The sequence below is a fragment of the Rhipicephalus microplus genome, chromosome X (genome assembly GCF_043290135.1).
Source record: "Rhipicephalus microplus isolate Deutch F79 chromosome X, USDA_Rmic, whole genome shotgun sequence".
In the NCBI taxonomy this organism is placed as follows: domain Eukaryota; kingdom Metazoa; phylum Arthropoda; class Arachnida; order Ixodida; family Ixodidae; genus Rhipicephalus; species Rhipicephalus microplus.
The window spans coordinates 161,334,899-161,356,086 of record NC_134710.1 but is presented as its reverse complement, the minus strand read 5'-3'; the positions used below and the strand labels follow the sequence as shown (position 1 = coordinate 161,356,086).

The following is a 21,188-nucleotide window of genomic DNA, read 5'->3' as shown; positions in this document are numbered from 1 at the left end:
TACGCATATATATGAGCGACCTAATAAGTACTGGTGAATTGCGACTGGTGGTGTCCCTATAGCAAGCTCATCCACATCTTCAGATGAGTAGTATCAGAAAAAAATGAAAGAATACAAACAGAGCGCGGCGACACATACATAACATGCGCAATATATACTATATGTAACGCTGCACCTAACGCATTGTATCCGGAAAGATACCAGATAGTTCGCAGGTTGCAACCTTTCTTGCACACAACTTGCGCCATTCGTTTGTTCATCCAATAACAACGCGTGAATTGTCATTGGACAAAACATGTAACGATGCTGGCGGCTTGCGACCGAGCGTCGAAACGGTCGCTATATATGCGAACTTCGTGTGTGGAGCGTTTATAATCAGCGCCCGGCAGCGGCGAGGCCGCCGGGGGTGCAGCGGGAATTTGGGCGTTGGTACTTTTTCGCAGTGGCCGGCTCTCCGGACACACTGGCACTCATTGACAAACATTGGAAGCAAGTGTGCCCCCATACGGCAACTCGCGCGCTGCAAAGCCAAGACTTTTTTTTTTCCAATCCGCCCTTCATCGGCCACTCACGTTTTCAATCTGATAGAAACGAGAATGACAGCAGCGGCAGCAAACACTACGGTGTCGTTTACCGTTCACGACGCCCTTGAATAAATCAGTTGAGCGTCATTTAAGCGGTGATATTCGTTTCGCAGTGGCACACGATGACAAGCGGCCCGCAGTCCTCGCCACCCGCGAGTGTGGCGAAGCCGACTGAGCAGGTGGCCGGAAAAGAAGTACATATCGTAACATAATGAGCTAAAGAAAGGACTCACAAATCCAATCACACTGGGGACACGTTCGTTCAGCTTGGCTTCGTTTTCTTTAGCCCGCTTCGCTGTCGAGGGCAATTACATCGCGTGCCTGCATACACGCATTCGCCCTACAGCCGCGCTTTCCCGGCGGGCCTCGCATTCGGATCCCCCGAGAAAGAGGCCCGCTCGAAAACCACGCATTGTAATATACTGGCGAGCGGCAATTTCACACGATTAGCCGAGCACACGAAGAGAGAAAGGTAGGAAGAATATAAAAAAGGTGCCAGGAAACACAGGGGGGCTACGAGCGCGCGCTAACGCTGCCACAGCGAAGTAGCGTTGTGAAAGGCCGGGGCCGCCTAATTGCGACCTCCTCCCCTCTTACGATCTCCGGTCTATGGACAGATGAAGAAACAAGGCGGACATTAAGATAATACGTAAAGAAAGGAACGCGAAACATGTCACTCAGGGTGGAGAGGGCGCTGCGCTTATACCACATAGGGTCTGTAAGCGCAACGCGATTCATAAGATGCAGGCCAACGGGCGCTTACTTACGCTAACGGGCTGACCGTTGGCTGACGCGTTCGCACAAGGGGGCCAACAAGCAAAAAAAGAGAAGCAGTAGAATCGCCCAAAAGACAAGAAAGGTAAAGAGTGAGAAAAACAAGAAAATGAACCGAGAAACACGTGGCATACAGCACGACATTTGCTCGGAGAAAACTGGGAAGTGCAGAGAGGGGGACAAATGCGAAAAAGAAAATCCGGTGTAACCTTGTGCTCGAGCCCATATCGGAAAACCTAGAAAGGGAGATAATCGAGCCACTCTCGCGCAGGTGCCTCGAGACAAACTGCGGCCAAGCGTCCGCGAGAATGTTGGCGGCCCTTTATTCGGTATTATTGCTTTTTTTTAATCTGGCGGTGGACAGTGTGGGTCGCACCCACCGCGAAACGTGAGGCTGTCGGAATATTCGCTGCTTCTTATCGCTTACATCTGACTTCCGGTGAGGGTTTTCTGTCGTCGGAGGGTAAATGAAGAGAGGGGGAGCAGAGGCGTGGACAACCCTTCTCGTACGGCGAAACATTTTCTGATTGTAGTTGTTTTTCCAAAAACCTCTTACACGCCGTAGGTCGGCCCACAATACTTTGCCCTCGGTGTGGCCGGGGTATATAAGTTGGACCCAGAACCGCAGCGGGCATCAGAGTTTCGCCAGAACCTCCTGAGGAATACCAGCACCATGAACACCCTCGTGAGTTGCATTTGTTTCTCATGCACAGTCGACAGAAGCAACACAGCATTGCAGCTGCAGCGCTGTTCGGCAGTTCCTCTAATAGCGTGCTAGCATAGCACCAAGAGCCGGTCACCAAGGCGGACTCAAAAGGCGACGCGGCTCTAGGAGGAGCGTCCCTTGCCTTGGTGGCTGGTATCTGGACTTTACCACGCTTTTCTCTTGATCTTTAAATGATTTAAAAGTGGTATTTAGACAGCCACGTCGAGTGTTTTACCATTACCTCGAATTGTAAATTTCTTCATAAAGGACAGCACTTGTGAAGCTTGTATATAGTCACATATTGGATTGTTAATTTTAATTTTATCGTTTTAAAGCTTGCACCTTCTGCATCTTTGAACTTTATTTAGCTGTTGGCAGTGCGCGGAGTCACCAAATATTGCCTCGATAGTTGGTAACTCTGTCACGTTGCTAACGAACGTCTTTAGCACTTAAATATTCATCCTCCACTTAAGAATAGTAACTATAAATACAAGCAGACTAAACAGCCGTCAGTATCTCTTTTCGCGTATTTTTCATCTGTTTCCTGAACCAATTCATAAAGGAAATGCCGTCATTCCCACAGTTCTGTAAGCACTACAATAACTGCAATTCTCTTCTTGCAGACTCAAGTGAGCGAGAACGTAGCGGCGTCGCTCACAGGCGAGCGTGCACGGCGTTAGCATACAAATCGACACCAATCGTTTATCTCGCTACTCTGTGATGGCGCATTTGCTTATGCGGCAGAAAAGAAAAAAGGAAACCAAACATGCGTTGGCTCTGATCGTATCTGAAGCTTGTAAACGCTTTACAGCTCCACCCCCACATTTAAGCGTCCACACCTGACAATATTTGCATCGAAAGTGACGTGATCGGAGAGCTAAAGAGCGCGAGCTGGCAAGCTTCCTGTGGCTGTCACGTGCGCGGCAGCTTTCATTAGTTTTAATTTCGCTGCACAGCGTAAATCTTGAAAAGGTTGAGGGCTGAAAATTATAGAAGCCATGTTTTGCTTCTGAATGCGTGAATATAGAAGCTATTTCTCAACATTAAAACGGTCATTCATGACAACGTGAACGAAATAAATATGAGGATAGGAACGAAGCAGCCATGTGATAAGTTGATCCCTGTTGAACAGCAGCGGTATCAATCTATTGCTCTCTTTGAAGAGGTATGTTAAATGTGACGTAAAACTTTGGTGAGATAACAGAAAGTCACATAGGTGAAAATGCACCAATTGGTATAAAATCACAAAGAGGCTTAAAGTCCTATTTGCCATCGATGTTATAGCATTCGTTTTTTTTTAATGAAGCCACTTTAATTCGGAAAGACAAGATGGGGAGACAGACTTGCTTTCCCAGTGGCATTAGGTTACAGATGAAGAATTCGTGTTTTCATTGGTAACTGGCAAATTTATTCATATTCATTGTGCTCCATCCATCAGCTTCAATATCGAGGTCATTAAGCATGCCTAAAGATGAATGACCAGATTCACGACGCGCAAGGTCTCAAGACGCCTTTGGTCTCGTCTCACGCAGCTCGTCTTCGCCGCCCTCATCGCCGCCGCCAGCGCTGGCTTTGCCGGCTACGGCTATGGCGGATACGGCCTCGGCTACGGCCACGGCGGCTATGGCCACCACCACGCCGTCGCCGTTCCCGTCAAGACCGTCTCCTACGTGAAGAAGCCCGTCGTCAGCGTCGGCTACGTCACCAGGCCCGTCGTCAGCTACGTCAAGCAGCCCGTTGCCACCGTCTCCCACACCGTCCAGCCCGTCGTCTCCGTCAGCCACGCCATCGTCTCCGCTGGTGGATACGGAGGAGGATATGGTGCTGGTTACGGCGGTCTTGCCTATGGCGGATATGGCGGCTATGGCGGATACGGTCTCGGCTATGGCGGTTACGGCGCTGTCCTCAAGGGAGGCTACGGATACCACTAAATGCTGCCATAAACTACTATAGCTACCATGCTTGTACCTCCGGTGAGTGCCGAAACATAGCGTCTTTAGTACTTTATTCACTTCATCATCGACGGGCTTCTATCAGCGTCGATCAACAAACTTCCAAATTTACAATACGGAAACTTGGCCGTAGGATGAGAATGAAGTAAAAAAAAGTGAGAGAAAAGGGAAGCTTTAGAGCTTTAGAGGGGTGACAGCCCCCAATCAAATACCCAACTTGATTCTCTATAAAGGAGAGAAAAGTATAGGGTGAAATCAAAATGAGAAAGCAAAATAAGAAAACAACATGCATGCTCCCAAAGCATTTACGAGAGTCCCGTTCCACTCAATGACTTCGGGACCCTTCTTTGCATATTTTCTGTACCGAACATTGTAAGTTTAATTGTGATAAACCTAATTTAAAGCAAAACATGGAGAAACTATGAAACTAAAGTTACCACGCTCAACCGCTTGAAAGAAGATTATACAACTAGAACTCACGAGCATTATGACTACCAAAAACGTCGGTAGATATACTTCCCATTGCTCCTTAAAAACGCGTATTTTCTCGAGTGTACTCACTACCCTACCTGTTCGTAACACAAGATAATCGGCATTTTCGTAAATGTACAGATAAGAGTGCTGGCGGACAAAAATTTGAAACAAGGTTTTTCATTAACAAGTGCACACACCTCCAATTTAAATATTCAAAAACCATTAAACTGCCTCGACTTATTTTTGGTGGCACGAGTGCTATAGTAGAAGCTACAAGCTTAACGACTTCACTTGCGCACTTGATCCTGTTGTATGCTCATGTGTGGAGCAAATAAATATATGAACTTTTTTTCACTGTTTCAGGTGCGAACACATCGGTGGCGAAATCGACGAAAAATACCACGCTTGTAGCGTCCCGCTACTCGTGTATTTATTATGTACAAATAAAAGCTGCCATGATTGACGCATGCAATTCCTGTCGCACGTTTCATTGTCATACTTCCAATCTCCTCGAAAGGGTCGACGAGAAGTCTGACATGTGTTTCCCATTGACAAAAGGTTTTGATTTGGTCAGAAATGAGCGGCAAAGCAGTCGCAAGAGCTGCAAGGGCTACTATAAAATATTTTAAGTGTACCGGGCTAGACAGGAGGCTTTAAGGAAGCCACCAAGTTATGTGATCACAGTACATACTCATCACTTCTTCCTATTATCATGAGCATCATTCATGAATGTTTTGGTCCCCCTTCTTTTATCTTTGTGCACAACTGCAGATCAGAGCATAAGCCAAGTAGACCCATCATGTCCCCTAATAAGCGACATCACTTTCACTTTGATATATTTCTGGTTACGTTGTTTTATTAGCATCAGTCAGTAATCACTGAATAGGACACTTTAGGAATAATGGAGTAAAAAAAAATTGGGGGACCATTAGGCTTCGCCTTTAAGAGTTGAAGGCGACAGCGAAATCTAGCCCATAGTGCACCTTCTAACAGCTAAGTGCATACTTAACAATATGTTTTGTTACACACACACACACACACACACACACACACACACACACACACACACACAGGCGCGCAAGCCGCGACGTATTTATACAATGGTACCGGTATTTGATCTATTTAACATCACTTTTATAACAACATAAAAATGTACATGTGTATAGTCAAATGGTCCTGTAATATGAACTGCACCTAGGCGTGACACTTGTATTCGTAAATGGTGACATTCTGTCGTCCGTCTTGCGTTAATTATTTGGCAATTGTTTGACGTGTTTTTCTGAAGACCTCTTCCGGCCAGCCGCAACAAGCATCGCCATATAGTTGGTGGAATGGCAACTGCAGTACTTCTCTTCTGTAATGGTGTCGTGAGAATGAAAAGCTAAATCTATGCAAGTGCTGTGGTTTGTTGAAATGGCATTTCCTTGAAGGGGCATAAAGAGTCTCACAATGGCTCAAAGATAGCAGCACATTCTCTAGGTTTTGCTATTTGCCTGATCAATGCCTCTGGAAAGGCATGATATGTTTTCCGCTAGCTGGACATATTTCGGAGCTGTTTGAAAGTTTCTGTGTGGTTTTAACGCGATAGCGTCAGAGAGATCGTGTCGCAGAAATTCCACCATCGACGTCCGTACCATTGGTTGTGACTCGTGAGCGAAAAATCGTCCATGAGCGAAAAATATAGAAAGAAGCAAATAAAATAAAAATAAAAGTTTCGGTCCCATTGAGGATCGAACACGGGCCGTTCGCGTGACAAGCAGGTGTACTACCACAAAATAACGATGTTACTTGCAGATGCTTTGGGAAAAGACACCACATAAAAGCCAAGTATTGGATGGAGTCTCCTTAACACATTTGGTTCGATAGGTGTCACGACGAAGACGAGCCCATTCGGCGATTTGTAGACGCATTTGGGAGACCATCAAGCTACATCGAAAAAGGCCAGAATAGTGCAGCCATCACCACTAAAACACAAAGAAACACAAAGAATGTCATTTCAACAAACCACAACACTTGCATAGATTTAGCTTTTCATTCTCACGACACCATTACAGAAGTGAAGTACTGCAGTTGCCATTTGACCGACCATAAGTAGATGCTTGTTGCAGTTGGCCGAAAGAGGTCTCCAGAAAAACAAGTGTAATGAAGACGAACAACAGGATGTGACCATTTACGATTACAAGTGTCACGCCTACGCGCACTTCATAATACAGGACCATTTGTCTATATCACTGTACAATATTTTCATGAAGTAGTTATATAAGTGATGTTAAATAGATAAAGAACCTTTACCATTACTATATATACAAATAGACACGTCGCGCGCGCGTGCGTTTGTGTGCGTGTGTGCGTGCATGTGTTCGTGTGCGTGCGTGCACATGTGTGTGTGTGTGTGTGTGTGTGTGTGTGTGTGTGTGTGTGTGTGTGTGTGTGTGTGTGTGTGTGTGTGTGTGTGTGTGTGTGTGTGTGTGTGTGTGTGTGTGTGTGTGTGTGTGTGTGCGTGTGTGTGTGTGTGTGTGTGTGTGTGTGTGTGTGTGTGTGTGTGTGTGTGTGTGTGTGTGTGTGTGTGTGTGTGTGTGTGTGTGTGCGTGTGTGTGTGTGTGTGCGTGCGTGCGTGTGCGTGTGCGTGTGCGTGTGCGTGTGTGTGTGTGTGTGTGTGTGTGTGTGTGTGTGTGTGTGTGTGTGTGTAACAAAACATAATAAGTATGCACTTAGCGGTTGAAGTGCATACTAGGGGCTGGATTTCGCTATCGCGTTCAACTCCTAAAGGTGAAGCTTAAGGGTCCTCCAATTTTTCGCGGCGATGGTATTCCGTCCTTTTTCTATGTAGTTTAATGGCCTCCTGAATGCGTCTACAAATCGCCCAATAGGCTCGTTTTCCTCGTGAAAAAATTCGTTAAGGAGATTCCTTCCACTACATGGAATTTGTGCAGTGTTTTTTTTTTTTTTTCGTAGCAGCTGCATGTAACATCATGGCTTTGTGGTAGGACAACTGCTTGCCACGTGAACAGCCCAGCTTTGATTATCAATAGAACCGAAAACATCTTTTATTTTATTTGTTTTTTTCTCAATCTTTCACTCACGGACGATTTTTCACTCACAACCAACGGTGCCGACACCGACGGTGGCATTTCTGCGACACAATCTCTATAACGCTATCGCGTTAAAGCAAGGTTCGCGAGCACCAGAATAGTGCCTGCATGCACGCCAATATACAGGTGGTATCAGTGAACTCGCACCAAGCGTGCTCTTTTTAATTTCGTACACCGGGAAACAAATGTAAACGGGGCAATTACCTTAGCATATGTGAAATAATGTGAAATTTTTTATGCAAACAGATATATAGAAGCGAAAGAAGTGTATACCTAAGGGCTCGTTTTCCCGTGTTTTAACACAATATTAATGAGATCTAACAGACAGTAATGCCAAGGAATGTACAGAGGAAGTTATTAGAACCAATGGAATGTACATTCCATTGGTTCTAATAACTCCCCTGTACATTCCTTGGCATTACTGTCTGTTAGATCTCATAAATATTGTGCTATATATATATATATATATATATATATATATATATATATATATATATATATATATGCGAAAACACAAGTTTTACTAACGTTCCGGCATGTGGGCCTGCCTTCGTCGGAGTGAATGGTTACAGATGGCACACAGGGCACATATATAAGCCGCTTCTTTGCATATTACACGGCTTAGTCATTATCAGTAGTTTAAGACACAAGATAATATATAACCAAAGGTACGTGGCTATAGTGCATATACAACTGAAAACGCGTAGCATTGTACAATAGTGAATTGGCACGTATTAAATACCCTAACTTGTGTGGAATGCAACAGGCCTGCGAAATAACCAACCTCGCACGCAGTAGCTCACTTGGTCATCACAGCCTAAGGACATTCAGTAAGCCTTTGAAAAGAAAAAGAAGTTTGGAGAGATAAACAAAATGAAAAAGTGTCGACCTCTTCTTCTACCGCATTTTCCACCGGATTCATCGAATTTCACCCCACCATATATATAAATATATAAATATATATATATATATATATATATATATATATATATATATATATATATATATATATATATATATATATATACATGTGTGTGTGTGTGTGTGTGTGTGTTTTTGCTCACGGCTGGTTATTTTTTCACCCACTCTTCTTTCATATTATTTCATATTATATATATATATATATATTGCATGAAAGGACGGGGATCAAAATTCTTGGTAACAACATAGAGTTAAAAACTCAAATCATATTTTAAACTATCGTCTTGTCATCTTCATCCGATTTTATCAAGTATTAAGTACTGGCAAACATGTGTGTCCGCGGTTTAGTATCACCGGACACACGACGTGCTCGTGGTGCAACGGTTTTGGCCATACCTTGGTGAACAGGTAATAGGTTTAACTCGCAAATACTCGAAGCGACACTTTATGAGCACGTATGAGCCCTCAATGAACCTGAAAGAGTTGACAGAGCACGAGCAATCTTGAACGTGAGCAAATGGAAGGTAAGTTTTTTTATTAAATTTACACATTTGTAGCTCAACCAATGTCATCTAAATTTTAAATCCGAAGTTGGGACGGAGGGGGGTCAACTTACAATCGAAACACAAACAATCAAAGCAAGCACCAGTTATGGCATGACAAACAAGAAATCAGGAGCGCTTTAGCATGGTAGCAACGTTACATTTTCATTCACGCTCTACCTGTAACATACACTTCGTTTTCTTACTTGTAACCCAGAATGTCAGCCGCGATTCAAGAAAAAAAAAAACAATTCTCGCGTATTTTTGCGACGCTGTGTGTTCTGCACAGCTGAAAAGTACTGCCGTGAAGCCAAGTTAGGACCCCAGGAAATGCTTTTTTTTTTTACTTTACGAAACTGTTTTGTGGGGGGGGGGGGGGAGGGGTCGGGGGCTTTTTCGGGGGTACATTCCTGCTGAAATATTCCGACGCTACTTCTTACGAGTACAGAACAGGTAAGTTTGTGACAGGACGGACGCAGAGTCCCACTGTGGACTCCGTGAACGTGTAGGCATTCGAGCTGCTATGTAATTAAATATATGTATTTTTTGCGAAATGCATGGAAAGATTTTCTTAGTCGCATTGTTTTGGGAGAGGGGGGGGTTTCCTTACATTCAAGTCAACTAACAATCTTGTAAATGCGGTATTTATTAGTGGAGTCTACAAATTATGAAACCTGTGCGAATATACTTAAAAACTAGCACTTGTTTTTACAAATAAAAGTTTACGTACATATCACAATAGAAGTCTAGTGCGCCCGGTTATCCTTATACTATCAAGGTTTAGTGTGATGCACATGGAAGTTGTGAATTCATTGATTAATGTGTGGGTTTAACGTCCCAAAATCACCATATGATTATGAGAGACGCCGTAGTGGAGGACACCGGAAATTTCGACCGCCTCGGGTTCTTTAACGTGCACCCAAATCAGAGCACACGGGCCTACAACATTTCCGCCTCCATCCGAAAGGCAGCTGCCGCAGCTGGGATTCGATCCCGCGACCTGCTGGTCAGCAGCCGAGTACCTTAGCCACTTGGACCACCGCTACGGGGCGCAAAAAAAAAAGTTGTGGATGACTTCGTTTTTTTTTTTTTTTTGCTCTCCAGATTTACAGCACCCACGTTTTTCCGTCACATATTTTTTTTACAATACTCAACTGCCCGATTTACTTTCGCCATAGCTGGTGAATATAGTTAAGGAAATTTCATACAGCGTGGGAACCAATGTTCTGCGAAGTGCCTTGAGCATGCTTTCATTGATATCTAGTACTTCTTTGGGTTCCGAGAAATGGCGCTAGACGGCACAGCATGCTCACGTAAACCAAGCAACGGTCAACGTGACAACAGCAGGGTGACTGCAAGAGGCTGACACGACAATTCATCGTACTAAGACGATGAAGTGTTGGAATCAACAAGGCGACACCCAAAAATTAGTGGGCTGCTTCTTATTAAAATGAACTTCGCTGCGACATAACAGAGTTTTGAGCAAAGTGCCCCTGCTTCAAATCCCAACGTTGTGGATTTTTCCTTGTTGAATTACCCCGGAGAGGACATACAGTTTCACACCTACCACCAAAATCGGTAGAGCCCTCGTACTGTGGGAATCTCTAATATGTGATGCCCGACTGAGGAAGGTTGAATCGTGTAATTAAAACCAGCACAACGTTACGAGGCAGACGTAAATTATGCTGTACATGACTTCCTTGTCATGATTATCATGTTTGCGGCTGACATTTGTGCTCAGTCGTCTATTCACGTTACGTTACACCCAATTTAGTATATGTGAAACTAGCGAAACGACCGCGAGCTCATCATGAGCGTGGAATGTAGTCATTTTCTTACATAATACGCATTTCATGATTATCGCATTTGCACCAGTCATATACGCTCGTCATTAATTCACATCACGTAATACTTAATTTGGTATATATGAAGCTAGAGGAACGACTGCGAGGGCATCCTGAGCGTGGCATGTAGTCATGTTCTTACCTTTATTTTAATTTTATTTATTTGGTAATACTGTCAACCCTCATAGAGGGTCATAACAAAGAGGACATACATAAAGAATGTACAATGTTCATAAATTTTGTTAAAACCTTGACAGCTCACAATGAAAATTAGTATTTACTTAATTAACCACTCAACATACAAATAACAATTCAATAATAATTCAAAATTCAATCATTTTTCAAAATATTTGCTATAAATTTGAAGTTGCTTACATCACTTGGCACTGAAAAAAAATTAATTTAGCAATCACGTAAATGCACTTCTACAGCGTTTTTAAAGTCAGGGACATCTTTTAAAACAATTTTGTTTGGCGATTTGTTCCACATTTCTATGACATCTGGAAAAAAAAGAATATCGAAATGTGTCGGTATTTGTATGGTATGGTTTTTAAGACGCAATCGTGGTTAGTTCGGGGATTCCTTTTGCCTGGAGAATGTAAATAGTTGAGCTTATCTATTTTCAGTTGATCGTGCATTATTTGGAACAATACTTTCAGCCTATATTTATTTCTACGTAGTTCAAGAGGATCTAGGTGTCATCTCCGGAACATCAGTGTGACTGATTTCTTCCTTCGGTACGTTGAACAAATAAAGCACGCCGCTAATCTCTGTATTCTTTCTAGCTTCTTCTTAAGAGTAACTTGATGGGGACTCCAAACAACGGATGAATATTCCAGTACTGTCCTAAAGGAGGTTGTGTATGCAATATGTTTTACGTCGTGCGATGCATCCTGCAACTTTTTCCTCAATAAATACAACTTTTGATAGGCTTTCGTGCAAACGTTATCTCTATGCTCATTCAATGTTAATATTTGCGTTTTGTTACCCCAAGGTACTTGAATTGGGTCGTATTTACCAACAAGTGTTCACCAATGCTGTACACAAAGGAATGGATTGTTTTCTTTTCGCTCATGTGTGTAAATGTAGATTTAGAATAATTTATTGCCATTTTCTATATCCTACACCAGTTATATAAGTTTTGTAAAGCGTTATAAATTTTGATTTGGTCACCTAGTTTAGTAAGTGCGGCATAGATTAAGCAGTCATCTGCGAAAAGTTTAACATGAACACCCTATTCTACCACAGTACTGATATCATTGATGTACTTGAGAAACAATAGTGGTCCCAACACAGAGCCTTGGGGCACTCCCGAAAGTACCACCAAGGGTTGTGATAAGTGACTATCCAGTTTCACTACCTACGTACGATGTGTTAAATAAGCTTCAATCCATTTTATTACGAGTTCATTTATTCTTGCATGACGTAATTTGACGATTAATTGTACATGGGATACTTTAGCAAACGCTTTTGCAAAATCCATGCATATCACATCAACCTGTTGTCTTATATCTATAGCACTCGCAAAATCATGAATTGTTGCAATTAACTGGGTCACGGTTGATAACCCCGTCCTGAAGCTATGTTGGTAAGAGTACAGCAAAGCGTTCTGATCCAGAAATGCGAGTATGTGCTTTGCAATTATGTGTTCAAACACTTTGCAAGCAACAGAAGCGAGTGACACGAGTGATACTGGGCGGTAATTTGTTGCCAGTTTGCGATTACCGCCTTTAAATACAGGAATAACAAATGCAGTGCGCCAAGTGCATTGTATAAAATTTCTTCAATATAATAGTTAGTTAATGTGACATCCATTCTGCGTATCGCTTGAGGAACACAGTTGGTATATCATCGAGACCACTCGACTTTTCGTATCTAATAAGAGTAGCTGCTGAAATACCCCTTTCCTAGCTATTTCAAGTGTTTCCATTGAAGCAGTAGAACAAACTAAGGCTTCTTCCGTACTTGCTTTAGTTTCTGGCAGGTTAAATACAGACTGAAAAGGTTGGTTAAAATGGTTTGCTATCGCATCTTTTGTTGTTTTAATATCGCGAACGAAATGTATTTCGTCGACTACTTTTTTCCTATCGCTAAAATACCTCCAGAATTTCTCCGGCGAAGATCTAAGAAAATCGCTGAGAGTTTCTTTAAAGAATGTTTTTATTAGCCAAAGCATGCTTAAGATCAATTTTTAGATTTTTCAGAGCCACTGGCAACTTGCTCTTTTCACGCAGTCTCTTAATTTTCCTTTTCATATGAATTTTATCTCGGGTGATTCAAGGACTTGTTTGTTTTGTTTTTTAACACGTGCTGGAGCATATTTGTTTATACTGTAACTTATAAAACATTTAAAATCTTGCCATAGCTCTTCTACCAATTTCAAACCAGAGGTGGCCTCGAAATTTTCATATTGAACCTCCAAATAGTCAAGAATTGAAGTATCGTCGGCCCTAGCATAGTTTTTAACCTTTACTTGTGTATAGCTATTCACTTATCGCGTTGCTCGAACAGGAAGCTCAAGACAGATCATCCTGTTTTCCGATATACCATCTTCCACCATCACTTTGTAATCGTTTAACTTATTGGATAGGAACACCAAGTCTAGTAACGACCTTGACGTCGGCGTAATTCTGGTATCCTCAAGAACTATTTGCTTCAGATTGTAGGTAAACAAAATTTTTAGCATTTATTCAGCGTTTACTGGTTTCCCACCACTACGAATAATGTTTCCAGTTGATATGTGGAACATTAAAATCTCCAGTCATTACCGACATGGTGCTCCCATTTACATGCTCACATAAAATGTTGTTCAAGCATTTCAGGATTTCAGGGGAGCTTGAGGGTTGCCGATATACAACTCCAATAAGGAAGACAGTACTGTCACAAGTTAATCTGCACCCGAGTGTCTCTGGTACTTCGCAATCAATCAATGAAGCAATTAGGGAACCTTTAACAACTATGCACTCCCCACCACCCCATGAGTTTTTCTCTTTTCTAAATATATTGTAACTAGGAGGTACAACACAATCATTTGGCACATTTTCATGCAAGCAACCATGTTTCCGTTATTGTGATTATATGAGGATAGTGTGAGAGCGATAAGTACTCAAGCTGCGTAGTCTTGTTCACTACACTGCGAGAATTGAATGAGATCAATCTTAGCTATTTTCTTGGTGTCTCGAAAGAGCTGCCTGGGCTATCAGATTTGTTTAACTTAGTTGATACGACGGGCACCGTTCGTTTCATTTTATCAGGATCACGTTTGCCCGAAAGCAAATAGCGCTTGCCTCTGACGCCATCGCATGCGTATAAGTGACCGTTTATCTTAAGTTTATCATGCACGATAACTACTTTCGCACCTACCTCCTTATCTGTGGAGCGCTTTGCCATAAGTTCTTTCGTATTAGCACTGTTTTCTTCGCATAGTCGTTGCTTTTTTTGATCGAAGTTCCTTTTAGTTTTTTGCAGCTTTTAAAAATGGTATCTTTTTCTTTGCCGTCGTAAAACTTCAAGATCACTTATCTTGGTTTATCCGGGTTTACTTTATCGATCTGATTAATTCTTTCTACCGTAGTAACTTGTACGCCAAGAACTTTTTAAAAAAATCATTCACAACGCGTCTCTTTACCACTTCCGCGCAGACTCGTTCGCGCTCTCAGGGAGGCCAAACACTAAGAGATTATTTCGTCTGCTTCTGTTTTCATAATCTATTAATTTGTCATTTTGCTCTCGCACGGTGGTCTCCAATTTATCTATTCTATCTTTCATTTCATCAAGCATCGATAGTACACTTTGCATTTTTCTGTTTTTGCATTGACTTTAGCGATTTCTTTCCTTATATCCTCAATTTTGCTATCCAAACCATTTTGTTTTTCAAGAATTTCCTGCAAAAGTTCGCCAGTCTTTGGGCCGGGGTTCTCCTCAACGTCCCCAGCCATCAGCAACAGCAGTACAGACCAACAATTGTTCAAAATTGCACGGAATCTGAGAGAGCACGGCAGAACTAACAAGCATCTATTATCACTACAATACGTAGAGCCGTAACTGATCCGCAATAGCAGCAACGGCGTTTTAGACATCTTGTTCGTCAGCCAAGTGCCGTGCCCTCAGAAGCCGATGTTCTGGCGCTGTCCCTTTTGTAGACTGGATACTGGGGACGTCACGCCCACGGAAGCAAGTCCAGAAAGTGCGCACTCCAAGCTTGCACTCCCGCAGCATTGCGCATCGATGACGAAAGAGCAGCATCCGTCGTCCTCCGCAGGCATTCCGACGAAAAACCAAGGCAGCATCTGCAATAGCAGCAACGGCGTTTTAGACGCCGTGGTGGTCTAGTGGCTAAGGTTCTCGGCTGCAGACCCGCAGGTCGTGGGATCGAATCCCCACTGTGACGGCTGCATTTCCGATGGAGGCAGAAATGTTGTAGGCCCATGTACTCAGATTTGGGTGCACGTTAAAGAACCCCAGGTGGTCGAAATTACCGGAGCCCTTCACTACGGCGTCGCTCATAATCATATGGTGGTTTTGGGACGTTAAACCCCACATATCAATCAATCATCTTGTTCGTCAGCCAAGTGCTGTGCCCTCTCCTGACATGACACGCATGTCATGATTATCATTTTTAATTCAGTCATATGCCTTCATCATTCATTGACGTCACGTAATGCCAAATTTGGTGTGTGTGAAGCTAGCGAAATGAGCGTGGCATGTGGCCATGTTCTTACATGATACGCATGTCAATATTTTCACGTGAGACCTCTAATTTATGTTCTCCATGCAGTCATGTTACACCATACCAGTTTTGCAATATATCATGTAAACAATACCACCGAAGGAGCAGCAAGACCATGACATGTAAATCTTGACGTTCATGCCATACATGAGATGATTTTCTTGATATGACTAGTCACCTATGCTCGTCATACAGTCATTTTACGCCATACCGATTTGGGTATAGACTTCATTATCCAAATTGCCGGCAGAGCTAGAGATGATAGATAAATAGATAAATAGATAAATAGATAAATAGATAAATAGATAAATAGATAAATAAATAGATAGATAGATAGATAGATAGATAGATAGATAGATAGATAGATAGATAGATAGATAGATAGATAGATAGATAGATAGATAGATAGATAGATAGATAGATAGATAGATAGATAGATAGATAGATAGATAGATAGATAGATAGATAGATAGATAGATAGGTCAAACTCGCTGAAGTTCGCAAAGAAATGCTTCGTGCTTAAGAAGTCAACCAAGAGACGATGGAGGTTTCTTGCGAAAGTGAACCACGGGCCACCAGGTAAACAAATACATCAGGAAAGATCACCTGTCTTATAACAATGCCGGTTGGAACGCGCGTACCAGTGGGGCACGGGGGATACAGTCCAACAACAGTAGAACAATAAAAACGTTGAGTTAAGTAAAGAATGCTTCTAATCAAAAGGCGACACTGGCTTAGTTGGTAGTCCCCAACCCAGCAGTATTCCAGGTGTGAGCACATGATGGATCGAGAAATCATGAGCTTGCCTAGGCATGTTTGGCCAGTCTCAATCCCAAAGAGATATGTAGAGATTAATTTTCATAAGCGGGTCTAGGTGAGCTATACTACAGCTGCTTTCTGAAGAATGTGAGTGAGCTGACCTGAACCTGCTATTTAAGAATGAGTCTCGGTTAGCTCGACAGACTATTTCTATTAGCAAGTTCGGACCCAGAGGCAGCGTCATATTCTGCAACGCTTAGTTCTAATCATTTCGCTTCTCTTTAACCTGGCCACAAAATTTAAAAGTTTATATGATCGATATATTTAGGTCATATGGACAGATAATTTATGATATACTAAAATAAAAAGTTACGATCATAGCATTCGCCTCGTAAAAAGAAGCAACAGCCACCCACCCTAGGTCAAAACTGTGGCACATAAAAAAATATTACCTGGAGGAATGAGAGGGCGTGTTTAAATAGTTGTTACACAAAAAGAGAACAAAAAAGACCGAGAAAGGGGGTGACACTGTAGTGGTGATGAGACTTGACAGCCTCAAATGCCGAACATTTCATGTAGTGACAACCTGAAACATTCGCGAGTTTCATCGCAGTGTTCACAAGGGACCTCTTTTTATATGAACCCCGCCCGCCCCACTACGTTCAATAAGTGAAAAATAAACAATCACGAATACGTGTGAATTTGTGGTGGCCCTGTAGATAGCCCTAAAGCACAGACCTACCGGTGTGAACCTGCCTAATTGTTAACTAATTCCAATTATCAACTCATACGGACCACACGCGTTTCGATAACACAACATCCTGAACTCTTAAAGAGTGTTCTGGCGTAAAACAACACTCACGCAAGCGAACAGGCTGTTTGGATAAGAAAAGTGGAGTGCATTTGATTATTATTATTATTATTATATTATTATTATTATTATTATTATTATTATTATTATTATTATTATTATTATTATTATTATTATTATTATTATTATTATTATTATTATTATTATTATTATTATTATTATTATTATTATTATTATTATTATTATTATTATTATTATTATTATTATTATGACAGTGGCGGTGGTAGTGGGGGTAGACGTGATGATAAATTATGATTGAGCCCTTTATAGATGGCGCGCAGCATTCAGCCATTCACTCGTTAAGCAATTCACATGGTATGATTCTTGGTGTGATTTTATGCTTACGCGATCTATACAATATTACATCCCTTAGCGGCACTCCTCTATCGGCCTAACACCTGTCAGGGTCTTCCCCCGAAGACGCTTCACGCACTGTCATGGGACGCACAGTGTCTGGGTTTGATTTCACCTCGAACCCTGGTTTTTGTATAGCTATCTCAACTCTGCGTGAGGTCGCATGGGTTTTGTACCGCACTTCTTCTGAAGAGGCATTTAAGGCTTTCGCCTCAACATCGAGTCACATGGACACAGAAATTCTAAACAAAAAGGTACTTCACGCCAGAAGCACAACAAAACAAGTCTAGCTAAGATTGCACATACGCATGCAGTGAGCCTGCACCAGATGAGAAAATATGTTCTCAAGGTTTTTTCCTATTTTTTTTTATTTTAGAAGATAGCACTGCCTTACAGAAATATCAAATCACTGCTGATTTCCGCAGTTACTAATAATGTTTCGGCCACTGAGCTTTAATCTTCCCGATTCCGAGGAGACTATAGTTCAAGGTTACTAAATAACGAATTAAGATCTGTAACTTATCTGTATTGTCGACAATGGGCAGCGTCTTCCACCAACTACTCTGATGAATTAAATATTCGGGTGGACAAAGTTAATATTATGTGTTTACTTTGGATACCACAGCCTCCATTCTAGTGAAGTTATATAGACTAATTTCTCTCATTCACTCTCGATAAAACTTCTAACTCAATTTTTTTCAGCTTTCAGTCGTTTTTACAGTTAGCGAACAAGATTTCTCGACGCAACTTTATATTTAATTAAGGCCACATAAAATTTGCAAGGATATACTTCAAAGTGTCAAAAACTGTATTCCTGGGTTTAAGCACAGGTTGGCAAACTCACTTATGAGTCTACTCAGTCAGACTCACTCAGACTCACATATATAGAGCCATGGGGGAGTATGAGCGAGTGAGGGTGAGAAATGTTCTGGTGAAATTGCGTCCGAGCGTTTGCGGTTCTGAAAAAAGCGTAGTGAGTAGGGGTTCCGAAGAGTCTGGTAGAAGAAAATTTTGGTTAGTGGGTTAGAGTGTGCCCTGAGCACAAGATATATTTCTTGAGAGAGTTTGCGAAAGTTCTACACTTCCTTGTCGATCCATAGTTTTCTCAACTTTAGCCTTACTATAAGCCTTACGTTAGGTGACGTTTGTACAAACACCAACTCATGCATGTACAAACACCAACTCACTTCGAAGCACCAGCTTTCATACGCCAGCTCAATATTTATTGATCAGAGGCGTAAACTACGGAAAAAGGGGGGGTTGAAATGACCTCCCCCCTAATCCTAGCGAACTCCTCAACAGAATTTCTTAATCAAATATTTCTTTTCAGTCATCTACAATAACGTTTTACACTATTAACACTGACATTTCATAATTAAAGGTACGAAATCAAAAGGCAGCTAAACGATCACAGATTATGAGATATATTAGCGTTAGAGACCGTTGATAACATGTTCGAAGAGGTTTATTGTACACTAACAGACTGATGAGTCGGCTAACTCAAACTCAGAGCCAAGATTCCCAGTCTGGGTGAGTTCAAGTGAGCAATACTTAAGGGAGCCCGGGTCCGAGTGAGTTCGGTTGAGGAACATTTAGGTGAATCCGAGTGCGAGTGAGTTCCAAGGGCAAAATATATTTCATTTGTCAGCCTGAGTGACCTTCACATTTTTCGCCGGCATTTTCACGTGCCTAGACACGGTGCCATTAGGAGGCGCGTCACTGGAGGACTCCACGTTAATGTTCTCCGCGCGAGGTTTTCAGCACACGCACTCAAATCTACGTAAACGATCGATATCGCATTCGCCCTCGACAAAATTGTGACAGCTGCAGCACTCGAAAATCCGTACAATGCACTAGACCAAGTCTGGGTGAAAACCAATCACAAGAATTCTCACATGTTTAGTAATAACAACGCATCACAAATTAAATGTCAAGATGCCATGCTATGCTACCAGACGTTTATATCCATATTTCGCTGTAGTATGGAATACAAAGCATTTATTAAGGAACTTCTGTAGCTAAGAGCGCATTCGTCCGTCTGTCCGTCCGTCCATCTGTCCATCTGTCCATCTATCCATCCATCCATGCGATGGTTTTGTTCACATGGCATATTGCAAAACTGGTATGGTATCACATGACTGCAAAGCGAACATAAATGACAGGTCGTAACGTAGAAATCATGACATGCATGTCATGTAAGTCATCACTACACACCACGCTCATGGTGCGCTCGCAATCACTTCACTAGCTTCACATATACCAAATTCGGTATTGCGTGACGTGAATGAATGACGAAGGCACGTAATAAGTCTCAACAGGATAATATTGATATGCATATCATGTAAAACATGACTACATGCTGCGCACATAGAGCATTCGCGGCCGTTTCGCTAGCTTCCCATTTACTAAATTCGGTATTACGTGACGTGAAAAGATGAACTCAAATTCCAGTCCCAAGCATAATAACCATTACATGAAAGTCATGTACGGCACAATGTACGTACGCGTCGTAGCGTTGGGCTGATTTTAAAGGGACATACAAACCAACCCCATTCGTGCTTTGCATATGATCGATTCCCACTGTACGTGGGATTTGGCAAATTTTGTCTCTTCAGTCTTTTTTTCAATTCGTTGTCCTCTTTCTTTTTGCATTCAGTTTCTTCATGTGCTTTTTCTATTTGTTTCTAATTGATTCAGTGTTTCTTCCTCTTTTCTTTCCCTCTGGATTTCTGGCTTGCTTCCTGTATTTTTCAATTTTCACATGCACGGGGATTTACCTGAAGTGATCTACACCGAACATCATTATTATCAAAGTGTTCGAAGAACAAGCGGACGAAGACTCCTCCTTGGCACGGGGGCATACTCAGATGGCTATACTATATGTAGTTTTGCCTGCGCTTCGCCAAGCTGCGACGACAGCATACGACAATATCGGAGTGTGATAGCTCCCCTGAAGCTAAATCAAATATAAATTGTAAAGGAGCGTGGGGAGCCGTGTTGCGGCCGATGACTGCTTCACAGCAACAAGCCTGGCGGCAAAAGCCGTGAGGAGGCAGACCCTCTTCGCCTGCTTCTAATCACGGAGATTCCGGCTCCCATCACTGAAAGGTATGTGTGCCGGGGACGGGGAGTAGGCGGCTTCCTTATCTAGTGGAACAATAAAGTTGTCATTCATTCATCGAGAGAGCGCCACATTTAAGTGACATGGCGTAAGGTTCATGTAACTAATTTTGGTTGCAGTGCTGACTACTTAGTTTTATAACACAGCAATAAACATTACATATGTAAACCTTTGACACGGACGCCATGCCTAGTTAAGCGTCCACTGTGATTCTATTGTGAGAACCACTTTTATAGCAGTCCAATAAAAAAATACTGCATTCGTGTTCATTACACACATTCATCCTTGGACCTCTACATCCACCCACCTCTTAACGTTGTCTTCATTTTAATTGTCCAGATAGCAAACTTCTTTATGCATGCTTCGCATATCATTGATTCCCATGGTATGTGGGACTTGCCAAACTTTTTATCCTTGTTTCAAGCAGTACCTGAAAAAAAATGATCTCCCTACTCACATTCTTGT

General features: G+C 42.2%; 1 protein-coding gene across 1 annotated transcript; it reads left to right on the top strand.

Moving 5' to 3' along the window:
* Positions 1 to 1,899: 1,899 nt before the first annotated feature.
* On the top strand, positions 1,900 to 4,962 carry LOC119177097 (uncharacterized). Its single transcript, XM_037428483.2, has 3 exons — positions 1,900 to 2,043; positions 3,597 to 4,037; positions 4,854 to 4,962. Exons 1-2 carry the CDS (start codon positions 2,032 to 2,034, stop codon positions 3,993 to 3,995), a joined length of 411 nt encoding a protein of 136 aa, XP_037284380.1. The 5' UTR covers positions 1,900 to 2,031; the 3' UTR covers positions 3,996 to 4,037; positions 4,854 to 4,962.
* The last annotated feature ends 16,226 nt before the right edge of the window (positions 4,963 to 21,188 follow it).